General features: G+C 35.1%; 2 protein-coding genes, 1 long non-coding RNA gene and 3 pseudogenes across 4 annotated transcripts; 1 reads left to right on the top strand and 5 right to left on the bottom strand.

Moving 5' to 3' along the window:
* Window positions 1-3153: 3153 nt before the first annotated feature.
* On the bottom strand, window positions 3154-4252 carry LOC149164486 (plant intracellular Ras-group-related LRR protein 6 pseudogene; annotated as a pseudogene).
* Window positions 4253-5361: 1109 nt separating this feature from the next.
* On the bottom strand, window positions 5362-6122 carry LOC149164485 (CRIB domain-containing protein RIC7-like). Its single transcript, XM_089430922.1, has 3 exons — window positions 5919-6122; window positions 5681-5778; window positions 5362-5546 (listed from the first exon to the last, which is right to left on the bottom strand). Exons 2-3 carry the CDS (start codon window positions 5759-5761, stop codon window positions 5412-5414), a joined length of 216 nt encoding a protein of 71 aa, XP_089287048.1. The 5' UTR covers window positions 5762-5778; window positions 5919-6122; the 3' UTR covers window positions 5362-5411.
* Window positions 6123-6319: 197 nt separating this feature from the next.
* On the bottom strand, window positions 6320-6972 carry LOC149164484 (uncharacterized). Its single transcript, XR_016260245.1, has 2 exons — window positions 6614-6972; window positions 6320-6463 (listed from the first exon to the last, which is right to left on the bottom strand). It is a non-coding gene; the product is annotated as an uncharacterized LOC149164484 (long non-coding RNA).
* Window positions 6973-7406: 434 nt separating this feature from the next.
* LOC149164483 (uncharacterized) lies at window positions 7407-8198 on the bottom strand. The gene is made up of 3 exons (XM_089429492.1): window positions 8070-8198; window positions 7839-7925; window positions 7407-7688 (listed from the first exon to the last, which is right to left on the bottom strand). The coding sequence occupies exons 1-3, from the start codon at window positions 8196-8198 to the stop codon at window positions 7407-7409; spliced, it is 498 nt and encodes a 165-aa protein (XP_089285618.1).
* Window positions 8199-13253: 5055 nt separating this feature from the next.
* LOC149164482 (E3 ubiquitin-protein ligase UPL3 pseudogene) lies at window positions 13254-14276 on the bottom strand (annotated as a pseudogene). The gene is made up of 4 exons (XR_016260069.1): window positions 14150-14276; window positions 13834-14060; window positions 13505-13675; window positions 13254-13415 (listed from the first exon to the last, which is right to left on the bottom strand). The product of XR_016260069.1 is annotated as an E3 ubiquitin-protein ligase UPL3 pseudogene (transcript).
* A 1784-nt stretch (window positions 14277-16060) lies between these two features.
* LOC149164481 (uncharacterized) lies at window positions 16061-16870 on the top strand (annotated as a pseudogene).
* Window positions 16871-21332: the final 4462 nt, after the last annotated feature.

The raw sequence follows: 21332 nt of genomic DNA, 5'->3' as shown, positions 1-21332 counted from the left end.
TTCTCTCTCTCCTTCTGGGATTTATGTCCCCTTTATTTCTCCTTATATCCCCACTTCTTCCTCCTATCTCCTAACTTCTCCATCATCTCATTTCCCCACCCCTATCTGCCTTATTCCCTCCTTTCTCTTCCCTTTATCCCACTCGGTTTCCTCCCTTTCCATTTTGAGGCCCCTCGGGTGTCTTTTTTGCCCTATAACCATTATTTTGTTAGTTAAGATGTCATTTCCCTACTATATCCTTAGCATGGCTTCATGTGATATCCACCGCTATGCAGAGGTTGATCTCCCCTCTTTGCATGCTTGCACTTTCGAATTTCTATGGTTACATTATTGGAATCACCCTCTAGCAAGATTTCTAAATAATTTTGTTGATTGGCATCCGAATGAAATTAATGAAAAAATAATGTCATTCGTGTGTAAAGACATTGAGCGATTTGAAGATAAAATTGCTCTCAATTTGGCTCAGCATCCACCTAGAAATTCAAAAGATCTGTGTTCATGCTTGTGGCTGAGGAATTGGACAAAGGTTTGGTCTTTGTATCTAATTGTGGCATCAAGTTGGGCATCCTCTGCTCTGCTTTGTGAAGAGCCTCAAGATAGGATCCTGGCACTTTATCTTGTAGCAGGGAAGTCTAGGGATCGTCACCTTTGTTTGTGGGTCGTTTGGCACAACGGTCTCTCAGGCTTGCAATGTTCTTTTTTTGATCCTGGCTGCATTGCTCCATGGAACAACCCTATGCATGTTAGCCAGTTCAAAGAAGCTTTGAAGAGGGAAGACTATGATAGCTAGGTGAAGTTTTGGAAGATGTTCCATGCGCAGATTGAACAAGAATAACACATTCTGGCACCTAAGCATCAAATTGTCAAGTTGGAAGACGAGGTCGATGCTCTTAGAGGGATCCTCACATATCTCAAGCTGATCAGACCTTCTCCATCTCTTCAGGACCATCTAAGCCCAATATTGACCTTAATAAGCCAGCTTTAGAATTAGAATGATCTTCATGGGGTCTTTTGTTGGGTTAGAGTTTTTGTGGGTTTTTGAGTCTATAATTTCAGTAGACAGTGCTTTTGCAAGGGTCTCAAATTTTGTAAATTTTGGGTTTGTCACTTTCAGTAGAAAACACTGTAATGAACTCTATGGTAACCTGTCAGAGTCTTGTTAATATGTCAATAGGTCGTCATGCAATCCTATGTAATGGGTTGGTAGTCTGCTAGTTCTGAGGCAGTTATGAAACTAAGATGATGTACTCCCTATGTATTTGTTGCGAACAAGCACAAAATTACGTTTGATAATACTCATTTTTATTTATATATGTATATGTGTGTGTGTGAGCTCCAGGTTTATGAGAACTCGTGATATTGACCCATGGTATTCATGTGGAAAATAGCCTATTCAAAGGAGGAAATTAAATTGACTTAGATCCTTCTTAACTCTTGAGATTTAAACCTCTTTTAGAGTGAAAAAATATTTGATCCCTCTCAGTGCTTGGTAGATCCAGAGTTAAGATGGATCTACGCTGGTAAAATATCAGTAATCGAATCCTCATTATGCTCACTCTATTTGTTGTTGATATTACAACTTAGCAAGAAGGAGATGGTAAAAATATTTCACTCACTCATTAAAAAACTTATATATCGATAGGAAATAAAACAGTTTTATATAAACTTTAAAGAGAGATAAAGTAATTAAAAGTAAGAAAAAAAGATTTATATTTTCACTTTCAAATATTAAAAACGGTTATTTTTTATACTTTAAAAAAAAATTAATATAAGACTTAAATAAATTATTTGAATATCATTGTCCACTAACTCATTTTAATATTCATTAGAGTGTGTGTTCATGTTTTGTCTATATTAAACTAGCACAATCACATTAATAAATGTGGTTGATATAAGCTGATAAGCATATCTAAAACATATAAATAATATATTATAGAACTTATATTATTTTATAAAATTTAAACCTAATATTATTAAAAATAATATCAACCATAAAAATTAAACCCTAATATATACTAACCTTTTGCACAAGAAAAAATATATAAATACCAATTGTCCTTCCAAAAAGAAGAATCAAGAATACAAATTAAGCGCGTTAGGATTGATCTTATCCTATCACGTCTAATTAAACTCAAAAAAATTCAAATCACCAAACACATGTAGATTGTTAATTTTTTTCATTTTACATAATAATTTTAATTTTAATTTTATATGCGACTAATTCTAGATAATTATTTAAACCCTCCGCAATCCTACTACCTTAAATAAAATAATAATTTATAAAATATAATAATAAATGCAACCATATTTCATCAACAAAGACATTATTCATTACATATTTCTGGCTTCACAAAACTTCCATATCCAACAAACCATATTTTACAAATACAAACACTTTCCTAGTGACATCACGGCTACCACGACATGTTTGTGTTATACAAAACTTAAGGAAAAACAAATTATGCCCCATTCCTACCAAAAAAATAATATGCATTTGACAACTGTATTAAATGTTTATATTCACCCATTTCGATTAGTAAACCATATATATTTAACATCTATGTTTTAAATGTTATATTAATAAAATTGTACATCAAATTTTATATTAATAAAATTGTACATCATTAGAAACATATCAAAATATATAATATTTATATTTAATTAAGTTGATAGGATTTTCTATGCATCAACAATCGTCAACACTTTTACCTTGCTCGGTTCGATCAGGTGAGACAATTTCAACCATTGATTTGAAGTGTGACTGCTTTTTCCAAATAATTGTTTTTGCAATTTGCATACATGCAACAATAAAGTTGGAAACATTCCTATAGGAAATCTCTGATCTTAGAACTTTGTGTACCTGCAACAATTGGAAACATTCCTTTGCCAGCATCGAATTCCCATATTAAAAATATCTACACTTCACTCACTCTAATTGGAAACAGCTATTATAGCACATCGCGCAAGATATTTCTTGACATGGAGATCAAGGCATCACATTAGCAATACATGTCACTATAAAAAGCCTCAAGCCGTGTGCATAACCATTCATTTATCTGTTAGAGAAAAACCAAAGAAGTTATTATTATATTAGATTGAAAATGGCTTTTTCTTCGTTTGCTGTCATAACTTTATTTGTAATATCTCTTGTTTTTATAGCGGTGCCTTCTTTTCTTTGGTCTGCCAGATGTACTCTTTAATAGCATCCAAACCCCGATCTACCACTTGGGGAGGGGGCATAACCAGAGGATTCCCTTCCACCTTAAGAAACTGCAACTTTTCCAAGCGCCCAATAGACGCATTCAATGCAATGATTTGATTGTAACTGATATTTAACTCGATGAGAGACGTGAGACCCCCGATCGATTCTGGGAGAGACACCATATAGTTAAAATTGCTGCTGAGATCCAGGTACTCGAGGTTCATCAAGTTCTCAAGATCTTCTGGAAGGCCTCCAAGCCTGTTCGTGTGGACATCCAGAAAGCGGAGAGACATCATGTGGGAGGTGGAGTAGGGAAGATGTGTGAGCTTGTTGGAATGAACACACAGCTTCCGGAGGTTCAGCAGTTCGAACCCCAGCCCCTCAGGCAGCCGTATGAGTTGGTTGAAATTGGCCATCAATTCTTCCAGTGAACTGAAATAAAAATTAAATGTCACCGGTCAAAAATCACAAAAAATGGCGGGGGTTTGAGTGAAAAGAAATTACAAAGACAACTCTGAGATGCTTTGATTAGCCTACCGGCAGCTTTCAATACTATCAGGAAGCGCAGCAAGAGAATTCCCAGAAGCATTGAAAACCTTAAGATTCACAAGACGCCCGATGGAATCCGGTAGTGATGTAAGCTGGTTTGACTGAATGTCCAAATGAGTAAGATTCACGAGACTTGTCACAGAATCAGGCAAAACCTGCAATAAACAATTGAATCAGCGTCAGTTTGAGGTGAGAGATTCCGACCGACTGCTAATAAATAATAGTCTTGAAACAATGTACCTGTAAGTTATTATTAGAAAGGTCAAGCTTGACGAGTGTAGATGACAGTTTCGCTATTTCATGTGGAACACTGTGAAGGAGAAGCCCGCTAAGGTCGAGCTTATGAGAGGAGCTTTTATGAGAATCTTGATTTAACAGTGCTACAATTTGTTTTTCAGCCTCTTGAAATTCGGATGTGTGGCTATCCGAGAGCATTTTCGTGTCCTCCTTCACATTTTTCCCATTTATCATAGGATTCCCATAGATTTGGTACTGCTCCATTAGCTTTAGCACGGCTTCGTATGGAAGACACTGTGATTCAACAATTTAATCACTTATGGACACTGATGGCTCATAAACAATCTGTTTGGTAATTTTCTGTTTCCTTAATTTGTTTGTTTTTTGTAATTCATTCTTGAGATATATGGGGTGATCTGAAAAAAATGGTTTTTCTGTTTATAGAGCAGGTTAAACAGGGATATCTTGACTGTGGTAGCTTATTAGTTCTCTTTCTCTCTCAGGCAGTCTAATGTAAAGCTGTATCAGGCAGTCTCATTGAAAGCTAAGATGGGTCTGGGTGGTGGAGCGCCCCATCAATGTGTTGTGTTGTGTTGTATTTTTTAATGTGTTTTGGAGGAGGATATAAACAATAGGAAAGCAAGTCTTATTACTAATTTTGGTTTCTGGTCTTTGAAATCGATAAGGTTTTCCACAAACCAATTAACTCTTCTAGAAAAATTCAACAATTCCAATTTAATAATCCTATCGGCCTCTCTTTGTACCTTTTGGGACAATTGCTAGTAATATGTATTTTAGGTTATTATTTTTGTCGCAGGTAGGTAATATTGTATTTAGTTTTTGGTCAAATTCATATAAGTTTGGGTTCGACCAAAAAAATTTGCAAATTTGCTATAGTCTAACATTAGAATTTAAAATTTATTATTTTTAAATAATATTTTGAACTATTTATCTTGAAATTGATTAGATAGATTCTTATTAAGTAATCATTATCAATATATACCCACCTTTACCATACTCTGAAATACATACTATGACCTCATGCAATTTGTACCATGCTCTGAAATACGTACCATGACTTGATGGAGTCTGTACTATGGAATGACGGTTATAGGTTACATATTATTATTTAAACAAGGGGAGCTGCGACGCAGTGAGTCCCTGCGTCAAGTTGACTTAGCGTGGCGCACGAATGCAGAGATCATTTGCAGCATCTCAAGGCATATGACTAGCGTGCTGTTCTCTGGCCTGAATGTGCAAATCCTAGAGGCATTGATTTCTAATGGCCGACTAATGAAAATACTCTAAAGGCTAACTAGAGTTTATGGCACGTAAGGTTTTTTTTCACCCTATTATGCAAAGAGTCCTGCTTGAGCACTTGATATTCTGCAAAATCTACGGCATTCTCATATGAGCAGCAATGCTAAGAAACCAGGCCCATATGACCTAGCGTGCTGTTCTCATATGCAGCATCATAGATCCAACCCGGGCCCTGTGGCTGGCCAAAATCACTGAGAGGAGCTAATGAGAAGTCAGGAGCTGGCCTCAGTTCATCCATCTGCAACCTCCAGCAAAAATAAGAGAAAAAACACAGATTTAAAAATATATCCAACAGTTCAGTGTTTGGCTATATTGTTTGAAAATGTTCTATTTCTGTACCATCTGATCATATTTTGGTTTTGAAAGTCATACCCAGCTTGGACCATTAACAGATGGCCCATCCCAGCCAATGTGAGCTACATGTCTAACATCTGTAGGATATCCAATCTCCATTTCATGATCCGTGGAAACTGCAGCAAATTAAAAACTCCAAGAAAGTTGATAAGTGCATGCATTTCACATGCAAATAAAAGGGGGAAATGCCTATTTGAAATAATATGGCTTGCCTGTGCCTATCTACCTTGGAATGATGGATAGTCAAGTTATTTACCAAATATATGGGAGAGAACTTTTAAGCCCTTTTTGAATCTCTGCCACTTTGTAGATGAATGAGACTTTGTCGATGATGAACTAAACACAGTGGTTCCAACTGGAGGTTGTTGAGAAGAGGACTCTTCTGGAGCTAGTTTAACATAGGCATGAAATGAACAATTAAAAGAATCAGCCAAATCTATGTCCTTAAATTACATTTACAACACTTAACATATGCACCATAGCTTACATTGAAAAACAGGAGAATTAGAAATCATGTTCCATGAAAGTCGAAAGAAGACAAAACTTCAGGGTCACTCATAAGAAGCAGGGATGCCAAAAAATTTTTGGCACGCTTTCGCAATTCAGTACTGATTTCTTTTGAGAACTTCCCTCAATTTGTGAAGCAGTTGACTCAGATTTGTCTCTCACTTGATCCTTGGTTGTAATTGTTACCGAAGAAGCACACTGAATAGTAAATGGTTTCACAGATTTCTGTATACGCTCTTTCATCTCATCTGCTGCATCTTTATCTCTAAAACCAAAGCCACGAAAACTTTCATTCTGCAAATCAATGAGTGCAACCGTTATCATAAATGAAAGCATTCCAGAGTCCAGACTAAGCATCCAAATGTTGATATCACAGATTTTACATGGAGCATTATGTGTATGTTAGAAACATTAGAAGAAAACCTTGAAAAAGGTAGTATCTACCTCTTGGCGAATTACAAAGAATCTCTCTACAGGAACACTAATTGCATCTGGCTTGCGCACTGTATGCTCAAAAAGGACTTGACCATCCTACAGTCATTCTCAAATTTTAAGTCAGAATCATTTAGGAAATAAGTATTTGCAATTAAATGTTGACGAACCATAAGCCTCAAGATTTTGTTTTATATGGACAACGTACTTTCAAATAAAAGAGATTCTACAGCACAGCAAGACTGTGAGTGATTCCAAAAGTGGCCAGACACCTGTTTTATCTTTAGGATGTAAGAGATTAAAAAAGGCATAGCCTATAACATTTAGGTCTATAACATATTTAGCTCCATGGAAGGCAAAGATAGAGGACATGCCAGAAACTGAACCAACAGAAAGTTTTGTAGAACATAATATTAGAGAGTAAAAATAAGGCTAATAGTACTGGCGACATGAAAATTAATGGACCACAAACACAAAGTTGCAATTGCGAATCAAGATAACAAAACTTAAGAATTAGATAATAAAAAGAAGATTTATGAAACCAAGATATTAGAAACCATCAACAGGAACAATGTAGCACTTTGAGCGAACCTGGTCACTAGGGGCAAACTCTAATTTTGTAAAGCATTATCCAGAGGAATGGAAAGGCTTCCTATGCTGCTAGAATTAGAAAATATCAAAATCCCAGTATGATGCAAATTTCCACATAGTCAGTGTCTACTGGCTCTGTAGATATACTTCTCAGAAGTGCAAAATGGCAGAAAAAATTTTTGATGAAAAAATGATCATCAAATCATATATTAAATCAAAATATCTCTTTTACAGTGCAATTACCTCTAGAAAGAGATTTACTCTTGGCTGAAGAGCGTTTTGGCATGCTTTCGCAATTCAGTACTGATTTCTTTTGAGAACTTCCCTCAATTTGTGAAGCAGTTGACTCAGATTTGTCTCTCACTTGATCCTTGGTTGTAATTGTTACCGAAGAAGCACACTGAATAGTAAATGGTTTCACAGATTTCTGTATACGCTCTTTCATATCATCTGCTGCATCTTTATCTCTAAAACCAAAGCCACGAAAACTTTCATTCTGCAAATCAATGAGTGCAACCGTTATCATAAATGAAAGCATTCCAGAGTCCAGACTAAGCATCCAAATGTTGATATCACAGATTTTACATGGAGCATTATGTGTATGTTAGAAACATTAGAAGAAAACCTTGAAAAAGGTAGTATCTACCTCTTGGCGAATTACAAAGAATCTCTCTACAGGAACACTAATTGCATCTGGCTTGCGCACTGTATGCTCAAAAAGGACTTGACCATCCTACAGGAATTCTCAAATTTTAAGTCAGAATCATTTAGGAAATAAGTATTCGCAATTAAATGTTGACGAACCATAAGCCTCAAGATTTTGTTTTATATGGACAACGTACTTTCAAATAAAAGAGATTCTACAGCACAGCAAGACTGCGAGTGATTCCAAAAGTGGCCAGACACCTGTTTTATCTTTAGGATGTAAGAGATTAAAAAAGGCATAGCCTATAACATTTAGGTCTATAACATATTTAGCTCCATGGAAGGCAAAGATAGAGGACATGCCAGAAACTGAACCAACAGAAAGTTTTGTAGAACATAATATTAGAGAGTAAAAATAAGGCTAATAGTACTGGCGACATGAAAATTAATGGACCACAAACACAAAGTTGCAATTGCGAATCAAGATAACAAAACTTAAGAATTAGATAATAAAAAGAAGATTTACGAAACCAAGATATTAGAAACCATCAACAGGAACAATGTAGCACTTTGAGCGAACCTGGTCACTAGGGGCAAACTCTAATTTTGTAAAGCATTATCCAGAGGAATGGAAAGGCTTCCTATGCTGCTAGAATTAGAAAATATCAAAATCCCAGTATGATGCAAATTTCCACATAGTTAGTGTCTACTGGCTCTATAGATATACTTCTCAGAAGTGCAAAATGGCAGAAAAAATTTTTGATGAAAAAATGATCATCAAATCATATATTAAATCAAAATATCTCTTTTACAGTGCAATTACCTCTAGAAAGAGATTTACTCTTGGCTGAAGAGTGTTTTGGCACGCTTTCGCAATTCAGTACTGATTTCTTTTGAGAACTTCCCTCAATTTGTGAAGCAGTTGACTCAGATTTGTCTCTCACTTGATCCTTGGTTGTAATTGTTACCGAAGAAGCACACTGAATAGTAAATGGTTTCACAGATTTATGTATACGCTCTTTCATCTCATCTGCTGCATCTTTATCTCTAAAACCAAAGCCACGAAAACTTTCATTCTGCAAATCAATGAGTGCAACCGTTATCATAAATGAAAGCATTCCAGAGTCCAGACTAAGCATCCAAATGTTGATATCACAGATTTTACATGGAGCATTATGTGTATGTTAGAAACATTAGAATAAAACCTTGAAAAAGGTAGTATCTACCTCTTGGCGAATTACAAAGAATCTCTCTACAGGAACACTAATTGCATCTGGCTTGCGCACTGTATGCTCAAAAAGGACTTGACCATCCTACAGTCATTCTCAAATTTTGTGGAAACAGAGCAGTGAGACTCCTACGTATTTCTATGGTTGAGCTGTTGACATTCTCTCTGTCCTTGGATGAAGTTGGTGTACTTATTGAACAAGCTTGGAGTAATTGAGAATGTTTCCCTTGGTTAATGGAAGTGTTGGTGCTGTAGCAGCTATGGGCCTGGATTGCTCCCTTGTTCATGGGGTTTGATCTGGAAGCCATAGAGTTGGCAGGGGATATTGGCTTCGTAAGCATCAAAGCTTACGATTGCTCCCTTGGTCATGGGTTTTGTTGAAGAGATCACTATAGATCCACTGTCCTCCTATAATATCAAAAAAAATAAAACCAGAATATAGAAGAAATACAATAATTTTACCATTCAGTCTCTGATCACTGAAAGGCAGATTGCGAACAACAATGACACGGCAGTCCCATTGACTTACTTTAGCGGTCATTTGTTGGACATGAATAAAATTATCTTATGTTGGATGGAGAAATGGTATATGAACATCCTTATTCTCATCTATATTAAGTGATGTTATAAATCTGCTTGTTTGATAACTAGATTAGCATTTGTTGAAGAGATCAAAATAGATCCATTGTCCTCTTATGATCTCAAGAATATTAAACCCCGAATATGGAATAAATACAAAAATTTTAACAGCAAACCTTGTGACTGACCTTTGGAATTTTACCATTCAGTCTCTCACCAAGTTTCTTTCCTTCTGCTTCTTGTTCCAACAATGTGATTTCATCCCAAAATGCTACATAGCACACCTGAATTTCATCCACTTAAATCAGAACTACTCTGATTTAATAGCAAATCAGAATAACTTGAGAGTTATAAATGTTGACACAACAACTTTACAATTGTTCATAAATCTTTTATCTTCAAGATCAATATCAAAGCCTCCACGTTCACTATAGAAACCACAGTGTACAGTTGTTGTCTCCTGTACCTAAATAGAAAACCAGTCCACAAAATTTAAATACAAGTGTTGAGATTAGGCACCGCAGACACAGGGTAATTCTGAAAAGCAGTTTCTACATGTCTAGTTCATTGAGAGATGACATCTGATAAGGTGGAGTTAAAATCTGATTGACTGTAAGAAATAGTGATGAAAGTATTTTTGTGCTTTCAGATTCTGAATTGTGACATTTTTAAACTCAGTTTGTTCCCTGTAACAATGTGTGACCATAACTGCCCTTCGATGCCAAGAAGAGGCTCACGAACATGAAATTGGATTTAATTGTTGCAATTCCAATACTGGAGGAATGGATTAAGCGTATAACCAATTGATTGAACACTGCCGTGAAACTATTGGGTGTTAAATAAAAGATACATTCATTTCATCTATTCACAATGATGCTAATTGCACTATTTATGCTCAGTGAGCAGTTAAGGTGCAATCACAGAGTTGAGACGTCGGAATTAGTCATCTTCATTCATGCTAGTGTGGAATCGTGGATTGTGAGGTCAAAGTATGACGGGTCACCTTATTTACGTTTTGGAACCATTTGTTGTTGTCACAAATTCTGTTGAGGGAAGGGCTCTGTGTTGTTTTTGTTTTTGCTTTGAGATAAAAATGTATGTTTTCCCATTTTGTTTTCTCTGTGAACTAAAGCTCTTCTATTTTATAACCATATTTGGTGATTTCATTCATAAAGTGTAGTTGGAACTTCAAGTCGGAAACCTGTTAATAAAGAGAAAAACCTTTGTTGTACATTATTTGATGTTGACTAGCTTTATTAGCCTACCATTCGAAAGCCTGTTAATAAAGAGCAAAACCTTTGTTGTACATTATTTGATGTTGACTAGCTTTATTAGCCTACCATTCGAAAGCACTCTCCTACAGGCATGACAATATCGAATTAAGGGTTGTATCTTTGTTAAGCCTGAAGTTGGGTAAGGTATACTGGCCTTAACGATAATTAACCTTCCAACACTATTTGATTCATACAATTCTAGCTTGCCAAGTTGATTTGTAATGAATATGCCATCCTGTAGGAAGATTGCCAAGCTCTTCTTTAACATTAGCCATATTGAAGTTACCATAAAGATTCCATGAAATAGAAGCAAATTTTAGGCTAATTCCAAGTTTATCTTTCACTAGTAGTGTTGAGGGAATGTTGGGTGACTATTAACTTCATTATCAAAACTCAAAGTAGTTCGTGAGTTTCTGTATTATGAAGAATGATCTCTGCTTTTAAAACGGAGTATGGCCATCAGTAAGATACAGAACATGTGTATATGTGTCACATGAACAATTCTGGCATTACCACAATAATCTATGAAATGTTGAAACGAAGCTAACCCTTTGCAACCATACTGTAAGGCAATGGCATTTATTTCTGTTTGCTAGGACCAAGTTTGGCCATAGGAGGAATTCTTGTACCCTCACAAGTTCGTTGTAACGTTATTAGGGTTTGGGCAGAGGTGTAGCATTAGTAACTTGTAATAAAACAACAGATCCCTATTGTACAGTCACATCACTGCTTATGAGTTATGCTCAAATGATGTATGGGAAAAGAGAATTTTGGTTGCACCCGCACCCCATTGTGGGATATGTGGCATAAAAATCCTAACAGTATGTATTTCAACAATAACAAATTTTGGGAAATGTTGTAGTTGTTGATTGATAGACAAGAGTATGGCCATCAGTAAGAGACAGAACATGTGTATATGTGTCACATGAACAATTCTGGCATTACCACAATAATCTATGAAATGTTGAAATGAAGCTAACCCTTTGCAACCCTACTGTAAGGCAATGGCATTTATTTCTGTTTGCTAGGACCAAGTTTGGCCATAGGAGGAATTCTTGTACCCTCACAAGTTCATTGTAACCTTATTAGGGTTTGGGCAGAGGTGTAGCATTAGTAACTTGTAATAAAACAACAGATCCCTATTGTACAGTCACATCACTACTTATGAGTTATGCTCAAATGATGTATGGGAAAAGAGAATTTTGGTTGCACCTGCACCCCATTGTGGGATATGTGGCATAAAAATCCTAACAGTATGTATTTCATCAATAATAAATTTTGGGAAATGTTGTAGTTGTTGATTGATAGACAAGTCTAGATACATAGCACAAGCATCTGCAAATGTTAAAAGTCTTTGATCCACAAGCCACCATTGACAGTTGTGCACCATTTGAGGTATGTTGGACCTGGCAGTTGAAATGAAGCTAACCCTTTGCAACCCTACTGTACACCTTCAGATCGGGTTTAAAGGATAGCTCTGGATTGATTTCGGTCAATAGGAATGCTACAGTTTTGTCACTACCCTGGACAGCAGATGAAAAAACACAAAATGCAAAACATGCATAGACTGACATTCGAACTAAAAATTGCAACAGCTTCGCTATTCACTTACAGAGAAACGTAAGTTCTCCCGGTTGAATTGTGACAATTTCGTTAGTCATGACTAGTTTTATGCCAGGTAACACACACCTACAATCCAAGCCACAAGAAACAATTTTTTGGGCATTTGTCACTACCCTGGACAGCAGATGAAAAAACACAAAATGCAAAACATGCAAAAGGCTTGGACTTGGACACAAGTCACTGCAAGAGATTTGCAATCCCTAGAACTCTCTGCCAACAAAAGATTTTCCGGTAAACTCCAGCCTCAGCCATTCTTGTAACTACATAGCTACTAACAAAGACCAAAAGCAAAATGCCTGGAAATAAGAAACTACACGAGATTTGCAATCAATAGAACTCTCCTACAAAGAAGAAGGCTATTGGACAGAGGGGCAGGTGCATGCATGTTCATATAGAAAGATATAACTACTTCAGTTTTGCTACAGAAAAACTAGAGTTCCACAGCAATGGCATATGCATTTTCTTTATAATTTGTCTAGCACATGAAGTTAAAAAGTCGAAATAACATAGAATTTGAAAAACAATAATGGGAATATTCTAAATTAAACTCCCTGACTCTCCAATACAGATAAATGTCTATTTTATTTTATTTGTCTAGTACCATTCAAGCAAAATCTATTCACGTGTGGTTTCAGATTGGATAGTCAATATGTGTCTCAACTTTTTAACACAGCATGAATAACAGTCAGATGAACGATAATATTTTAAGTACCTAATCAGTGGGTCTGTCCAGAGCAAGCGAACCTGACATGCCTGGCACCAGTCTAGAACCAGTGAGAATATCTCTAACAATGCCGCTTATATTGAGATCAAGAAGTGCCTTGGCAGCTAAAGCAGATCCACCAGCAAATTTAGATAGAATCCTAATCAAACCCTGCAAGCCAATTGATAATATGAGACCATGCAATAAGTTATAACAGAACCTTCCAATTTTTTTAACAAATAAGTCACTTATGTTGATACCGTATATGTGGATGTACTAAGAGATGACTGGCCACTTCCAGAAGTACCGACAGATATAAGTCTTGCTGCTTGTGTAACCAAGCCATGATTACAAAGTTCATCTAATTTCTCAGAAGAAGAGGCAAAAGATTCTACAATCTGAGTCAAACAAATACATGCATCTTCGACCACCTGCGTAACAAATATTTATCATTGGCCAGAGGAGGAAATGTACTTCAAGGTAAACATTCAAAGGATCAATAAAAATTGAACACAGAACACAAACAAATATCTTTATAAACGCACTCCTACGTTAAATATGAAAGGAGAATATGCAAAAAATAGATTACCTTTGAGTCATGAAATTGAAGAAGATTTGTCAATATTGGCACAGCATCCATTACAAATTCCGCTGCATCAGATGGAATCTTCTTGCAAATGTTTGCAGCAGTGGACAATGCTACCCTCTAGTGCCAGTGAGAATATCTCTAACAATGCCGCTTATATTGAGATCAAGAAGTGCCTTGGCAGCTAAAGCAGATCCACCAGCAAATTTAGATAGAATCCTAATCAAACCCTGCAAGCCAATTGATAATATGAGACCATGCAATAAGTTATAACAGAACCTTCCAATTTTTTTAACAAATAAGTCACTTATGTTGATACCGTATATGTGGATGTACTAAGAGATGACTGGCCACTTCCAGAAGTACCGACAGATATAAGTCTTGCTGCTTGTGTAACCAAGCCATGATTATAGAGTTCATCTAATTTCTCAGAAGAAGAGGCAAAAGATTCTACAATCCGAGTCAAACAGGAACAATGTAGCACTTTGAGCGAACCTAGTCACTAGGGGCAAACTCTAATTTTGTAAAGAAAATCATTGAGTTGAAAATGAAGTACAGCGCCACCGAGTGGTTTCATGTGAAGTTCCCCCACAGTTCGACTGTTCTGCCAAGAAGCACTGCCTCGAGCTGCCTCGAACAAGGCCACTGGACACCTTGCCTGTGTAGAGTCCAACAATCATAAGTCAATTTCCCTCAGCAAGTTTCACCTTTGATATTTCAGTTTCTACATATATAAAAATTAATTACTACATTCAGTTTCCTGCATAATGAAGAACTTCAAGCAATGGCAAGGTGTCTTCTAACAAGGTTTTTATTTTTCAGAGGACCAGGCAGGAAGTCGCATGCATTGTGTTTGATATTGGTCACATTTAAAATCAAGACCAAAGTATGTCAATGTCAAAGTACTGAAAAGTGGGTCAGAGGAATTCTTAATAAAATTTTAGAGGAATTTTTAATAAGACTAAGTATATCTGAGGATGTAAATATCCGGAACAGAGGAAAACAAATGGTGTCGCTTTTTTATCACTGGTATAGATTGGCCAAAATATTGCCCTAACAGAACTGGTCATGTAAATACGATAGGTCATTTTAATGTCATAGAAAAGAAAACACAATTCACAAACTGGATCAATTCAGCACAAACAGAAATGGGAAAATATTGCGTACCTTGAATGTTTGGGCACAATTAATCATAATGTGAAAAGATCAAACAGGTTGCTGTAAAGTACAGCAAGAAAGCAGGTTTTCCATGATAATTGACTAGTCTGTCTCCCAACCTTGATAGGATTGCTATCCTTATAGGGTTATACAATTTCAGACAAAAATGCTACAGTTACCCTAAGATCCTCTACAGATAATTAAGAGAGACAAGGCTTCAAATAACCTTTCTCCCTCATCTAGTTTATTCATCTCAAACACAATACTGTCTTTTGATTCCACCGAATAATAGTTTAAGTCTGTTCTATATAAGAAAAATTGAACACCTTTATTGCTTATTTAAAATTTGCAGCATTATAAGGTCAGAGGTAGAAAATTGTCAGAAAGTTTACCCCGCAGATCAATGCATTTACTATTCCAAGCCTCTGAGGACAACCGATGAAAACTTCATTTCAGACACTTTACTAGCCCCAAAATTCTATGCTCGGAAACTACAGAGGGAAACCGAACCATGGAAACCCATATGCTTTCTGCGATTTTTAGAAGCACCCGCCATTTTAAAAGTTTACAGGTGGACCTGAGAAAATCAATACTTACCACATATGTCGGAGGCCACCCAAGAAACCCACCAAACGAACATGCAGCAAAACATAATCAACGAAATGACAGAATTTAATACAGGAATTTTAACCCAACCTGGCAAAAACAAGAAAATATACTTACATGTATCTCAATATTATGGCCGGATCCTCCTCCGCTTGTCCAACAAAAGTATCTCAATATTATGGCCGGATCCTCCTCCGCTTGTCCAACAAAAGTAAGCTCTCAACTGTACCAGCTCTCAACTAAGAAACGACAATGCAACATCAAATTTCAAATTTAAATAAAAATAAGAAAATCAACCGATGTCAATAAAAATAAAAATGAAAGTCGAAACTTTTATCCACCTTGTGGGCCCTACATGACGGCCAAGTGCCTAACACCTATCTCCCTAGCATAACACATGCAAGCTATACAGCAGGCCACCTAAGGTGGCATCAGGTTAACAGCTGTGATCAGGGAGATTGAAACCTGAAACCCGGGCACTGTAGCTGGGTGGAATACTACTACTCAAGTCCATCCTCTTCCTGGATTGAAGAAACCCACAAACGCATATTTGAAAAATCGATGGTTGCAGACCTAGACCTAGAGTGGAATCCTTTTCCATTGGAGGATGATTTCTTTGCCATCAGAAAGAAATGGCTCTGCGATTTCAATTCGAATGTGAAGAAGGCCATAGAGAAGGAGCCCTTCACCTTACCATTCGCAGGTTTCGACAGATCACAGGAGTACGTGGGGATTCATTCGCTATTCAAAGAATAGTAGAGAAAGCTCAGTTCCGCAGGGATGAATTCGTGAAGGACCTGGCTGATCGAATGACAGCGATGGAGATGAGTGTGGAAAAGCTCAAGGATTTGAAGGCCAAGAAGGAAACTAAACCTGAAAAAGCAAAGCCACTGCCATGTGCATGTACTGTGAAGAAGTCCTTAAAGCAAGAATGGAAGGGGGATAATGGTGTGAAGGGCAAGATTTCATACAAATGGGAAGAATCTAAGAATAAAGTCACCGATCCCATCACAATAACAATTCCTGGAGCGCGGCAGGGGGAGTTCAAAACCATTCGAGTTGAAAAATATACTGTTATCAATGATAACAAGTCTTCAGATGCTAAGATCCGAGTCATTCCACTTGAAGAAGGCGGTGGGAGCAGCAGTAGCAGCAGCAGCCACAGCAGAAGGAGTTGTCTCCCCAGGATGCTGCTGTGATCATTCAGACCTGCTTTCGGGAATATCTGGTTCGTCGTTCCCAAAACCTTCGAAAGAATTGCGCTGAAGACAGTTGAAAAATGTGAGGCAGTCTAGGTTTTGAGATTTAGAATAGATTTCGAAATTTCAATTTTCTTTTATTTCTATGAAAATAACGGCGTTTTGTAACGCGGTACTAATTTAAGTCAAACAGAAACTGAAATTTCTAGATGTGATTGAAGTACATGATACCGTGAAGTAGGGAGCTTTTCAAGAGATGGGCAAACTTTCATTGTAGGCCTCGCTCAAAGTAGAAGAGCCCGTTCCCTCCATTTTCGATTCCTTTGGTTGAACCTATCGTCGAAGAAGAGGTAATTCTTTCACAGAACCTCTTCCATTTTTACCCAGCACACCAAATGAGTTGCTTTCATCAACCAATACTCTGAACTTATACTCCTCTTTCAATCTTATAATTTCATCCAAGGGAACCATTTGACCTGAATTCTGATAGTTAGTGACACCCATTAGAAAAGTTACATACAACAATTTCAGTCCATTTGTGGTGACAGTCTCGTATTTGGCTTGAGAAATATGATACCAGGAGATAGTACGCAGGCCCAACACTTTATGTGAGCTCCCAATAACTCAGAAAACTCTCCCAGTTGTCATTAGTTTGAACATCTTGCCCAGATATTGGTCTCTGCTCTGAAAGAATGTCTCACGCCCAGCAGAAACGAGACACGCAGTAGATTTCACAAGGATCTGTGCAGAAGCTGTGATGGGCTTCATAGCTGTGGCCACGGACGAAGATGAACAGAACAGACCCTGTCGAGGCTCTGAGAAAAACCAGAACGGGGTTTTGAGCACAGAGGTGTTGATATTGGGGCCTCTGCTGAGCCGGTAGGCGGACACCTCCCGCCATGCAACCCTTTACCATATGGCGGACACCTGCACAACAGGGACTAACAAACCTTACCATATGTATGCCGTTCGGATATCATACGAAATAACATTAAACATTAGCCAATTAATCTTAGCATTAAGAGCAAACCGCTAACGGTCAGGCCCTGTTCATTGTGCCTAAATAGCAATTTAGGCTATGGTCGGGCCTCTTCCGCCTCGGGAAGAGGCCAAATAAGATGGCGAAGGTAAAGTCAACTCAAGTCAACTCCAAACTTTACAATATAAATGCAAATAACATACGAAAAGTTTGCCAATTAATGCTAACTGGGCTCCGAACGGTTACTATAGTCCTTGCCGGATGCCAGATGGCAGGGACTAAAAATAAAAGATCATCCCACAACATATGACCTTAAAGTACAATCATCATTATCGTGAAAGAAAATGGAAACGAAGAATTTAATGACTATGATATCTATTTTCCAATCATTTCAAATGCGTGGTGGATATGGCTAAGCACTTCAACGCCTGAAGCAAGTTGTATATGTTAATCTTGAAGTTCTAGCCATCATATTGGTCCCAAAGCTCTAAATCATCGCTCTAGTGAGCATAATCTGGCAACCCCTGTGGATCTCGGTGGTGGATTTTCAAATTGTGCATAATTCAGTTGGGTGTATTTTCTACTTGTTGTCGCTTGGATGAGTAAGCAAGTATTAGCTAGGTGTATTATTATTGTACATGATTTAGCTATGTGTATTTTCTATTTTCTACTTCCCATCGCGTCGCTTGAGTAAGTATGATTATTATTTAATTGCAACTCTTATTAATGACATACTAATTATAATGATCCCTATATATTATTCTTAGACTAGATTATTAGAATTATTTCTCTTTATTCTACTTTTAGATTACATGGCTAAACTTAGTTCTCTTTCATGTCTAGTCTATTTTTATATTTTTTTAATGTTATAAATATGTATAATTCTTTAGAGTACCACACTTTGTGCGTTGTTATGAAAAAATATTATATATAAGCATTCACTCTTTGATTTGTCATCCAATCCATTATTTTATTTTATTATGAATGGAGTTACATTTATTATGAATGGAATTATCTCATTAAATATTAGATGCAACATTTTTTATGTGAAGGGATGTGTGCCACTTTTGTTTTTCATTTAAGAGTTAGCAATGTGATAATGTAACCGATTTCCACGCAATCTTACTAAATTGCTATTGAGTAGCCACTTAACATAAGTGCATAAATATATTTGGTAGTTAATTAACATTTTAGAAAATTTGAGAAGTCGCTAAGTAGTCTCTATATTATGGTTTAATATATAATTATAGGTAAGTTATGTAATTTTCAAATTTGGAACTCTGATTTTAAGTGGGAAAAAAAAATCGTAATCAATCAACTACATTATGATTATAAGTGTGACTTGATAGATGTGATCCACTTTTTAAAGTAGTGGTGCTACTATTAATATTGTTATTACATGAAAATTTGAAATTTTGGATTGAGATTTTTTAAATTATTTTATTTAATAAGTAATTTTACAATAAAATTAAAAAATTTAATTTAATTATTAAAAATTAAATAAATTAATTGATTTAAAATTTATATATATATATATATATATATATATATATATATATATATATATATATATAAATAATTTTACAATTTTAATATTAAATTTAAATTTAAATTTAAATTTAGTAAAAGTATTTTTGTAATTAAATATAATAAAATTATATTTATGTGTTTTTATGTAAAAAATGTTTATCAACAACTATTTTTTATATAATCTAATTTTTTAAGGGCAAAAAATGAATGTAGTCTTTTCTTTTTTTTGTTAATCATGGAGTTTTCTTCAAACTCAACCATCATCTTCCATAGTTACTAATAGTAGCAATGCACAATCCAAATGAAAATTTCCAACCATATGTAAATTAACAATTTATCAATGGAGTACTTTATCAACTAGCTCTAGGAAAGCAAATGCCAAGACATGAGCTCCATAAACATAAATAAAATCAAACAAATACACAATCAATGTCTTGAAGAAAATGAATAATAAGGTGTTAAAGATGATAAAGTGACCAATGCATAATGACATGGATCATAAAATCAAAAATAAATAAAAATTAATTTATGTTTTATTTTTTTATTAAACTTTTATATATATCGAATTACGTTATAGAATATACATGAAAATAAATTTCATAAAGACAAAATTATCATTTCGCTCGTGTATTATAACATGCATGCAAATGCATATATACACACGCAACCTATAATTATTAGAATAACACATGCTTTATTTAGTCATAAGGCTATTGAAATCATGACACAAACCAACAAATTTAGGTATTTACAAAATCAGATGTTTATATAGGATTATATCATAAATTTATTATTTTATTTTTAATTTTCTTTTTGTTTTGGATAACACTTTGCTATACATAAATGAGGAACTTATTAATTGAGAGAAAATTCAAAATCAAAATATCTCAATATTATCCAAATACTTCCTCACTCAAATAAAAAATAATATTATTTAAAAATAATTTATTTTACTCTAATAAAAAATTTAATTGTTTCACATTTTAAATTTACATATAAATAAAATTAAGTAAATAACTATTACAATTAACGAATAATAAAACCATTTAATCAATCAATATATTAAATTAAAGTAAAATAATAAAACCATTTTTCATTTCATAAATCACGATTGAAGTAAATAAATCCAAATTAAAATCAATAAATAAAATGTAAAACAACTCCATATTTTAATTTAGTTATTGAGGGGTCTTGGATAGACATTAATTAGGTGCAATGTTAAGGCACTCCTAGATGTTAAGTCACTTGTTCAATTCCCCACCCTGTTCAATTGTTATTCTTGGACATGACCATGATGTAGCTTCATTGTTGTTGAACTTACAAAAAAAATAAAAAATTACACTGAAGTGTACCATTTGTCGATTCAAAGGAAGATAATAAATGGTAAATCAATTTGTATCAAAAGTTCTGAACATAGGTAGATTTCATTAGATTTTATCAAGCATGATCAACAAATATTAGTAAATTGTTTGGCAACAATGAGTTTGACATTGCAAACATTAGCCCATATAACACTACCATCGAAACTTACAAATAAAGACAAAATCTTTGCATCTTAACCATAGTTAACTAAGATGTCATTTAATTCCAGTCAAACACAATCCCACATTATGCCTACTAAGTTAATATCCCATAAATATCTTGCTCAACATAAATTCAATTACAATAACTTTGACCTTATAACCTGAATATTATATAAAAAAATGTCATCATTTATTATTAAATAACTAAATATAAAACATTTTCTTGTTATCATTCTCTTCATTATCAAATAAATAAATATATATATATATATATAAAACTAACTCTTACCTACCCTAAAATATTTAATTACATTTAAAAAAATCAATAAAAAAATATAAAAATATGATTAAACAAATATTCATATAATTTATTTTAAATTTTAAATTTTATTATTATTAGAGTATTTTTTACCATATATCATGACAAAATATTTTATTTAAATTAAACGAACGCTAGTTATAAAACTTTGTTTAATACATTATTATATACCATTCCAATTTATCAGG

The sequence above is a fragment of the Pinus tabuliformis genome, chromosome 5_1, assembly GCF_031772625.1.
Source record: "Pinus tabuliformis cultivar Carrire ecotype Pingquan chromosome 5_1, CPIR1, whole genome shotgun sequence".
NCBI lineage: Eukaryota > Viridiplantae > Streptophyta > Pinopsida > Pinales > Pinaceae > Pinus > Pinus tabuliformis.
The sequence above is the reverse complement of the archived record's forward strand: the minus strand, read 5'-3'. Positions and strand labels throughout refer to the sequence as shown.

What these genes read in the sequence shown, in the direction of transcription:
- LOC149164485 (XM_089430922.1), bottom strand. Translation starts at nt 5,761, where the DNA reads ATGGAGATTGGATATCCTACAGATGTTAGACATGTAGCTCACATTGGC. An exon ending in CTGTTAATGGTCCAAGCTGG is followed by an intron (nt 5,547 to 5,680) that starts GTATGACTTTCA and finishes TGGAGGTTGCAG; the next exon opens with ATGGATGAACTGAGGCCAGC.
- LOC149164483 (XM_089429492.1), bottom strand. Translation starts at nt 8,198, where the DNA reads ATGTCCTCTATCTTTGCCTTCCATGGAGCTAAATATGTTATAGACCTA. An exon ending in CACTTTTGGAATCACTCGCA is followed by an intron (nt 7,926 to 8,069) that starts GTCTTGCTGTGC and finishes GAATTCCTGTAG; the next exon opens with GATGGTCAAGTCCTTTTTGA. An exon ending in TCTTTGTAATTCGCCAAGAG is followed by an intron (nt 7,689 to 7,838) that starts GTAGATACTACC and finishes ATTGATTTGCAG; the next exon opens with AATGAAAGTTTTCGTGGCTT.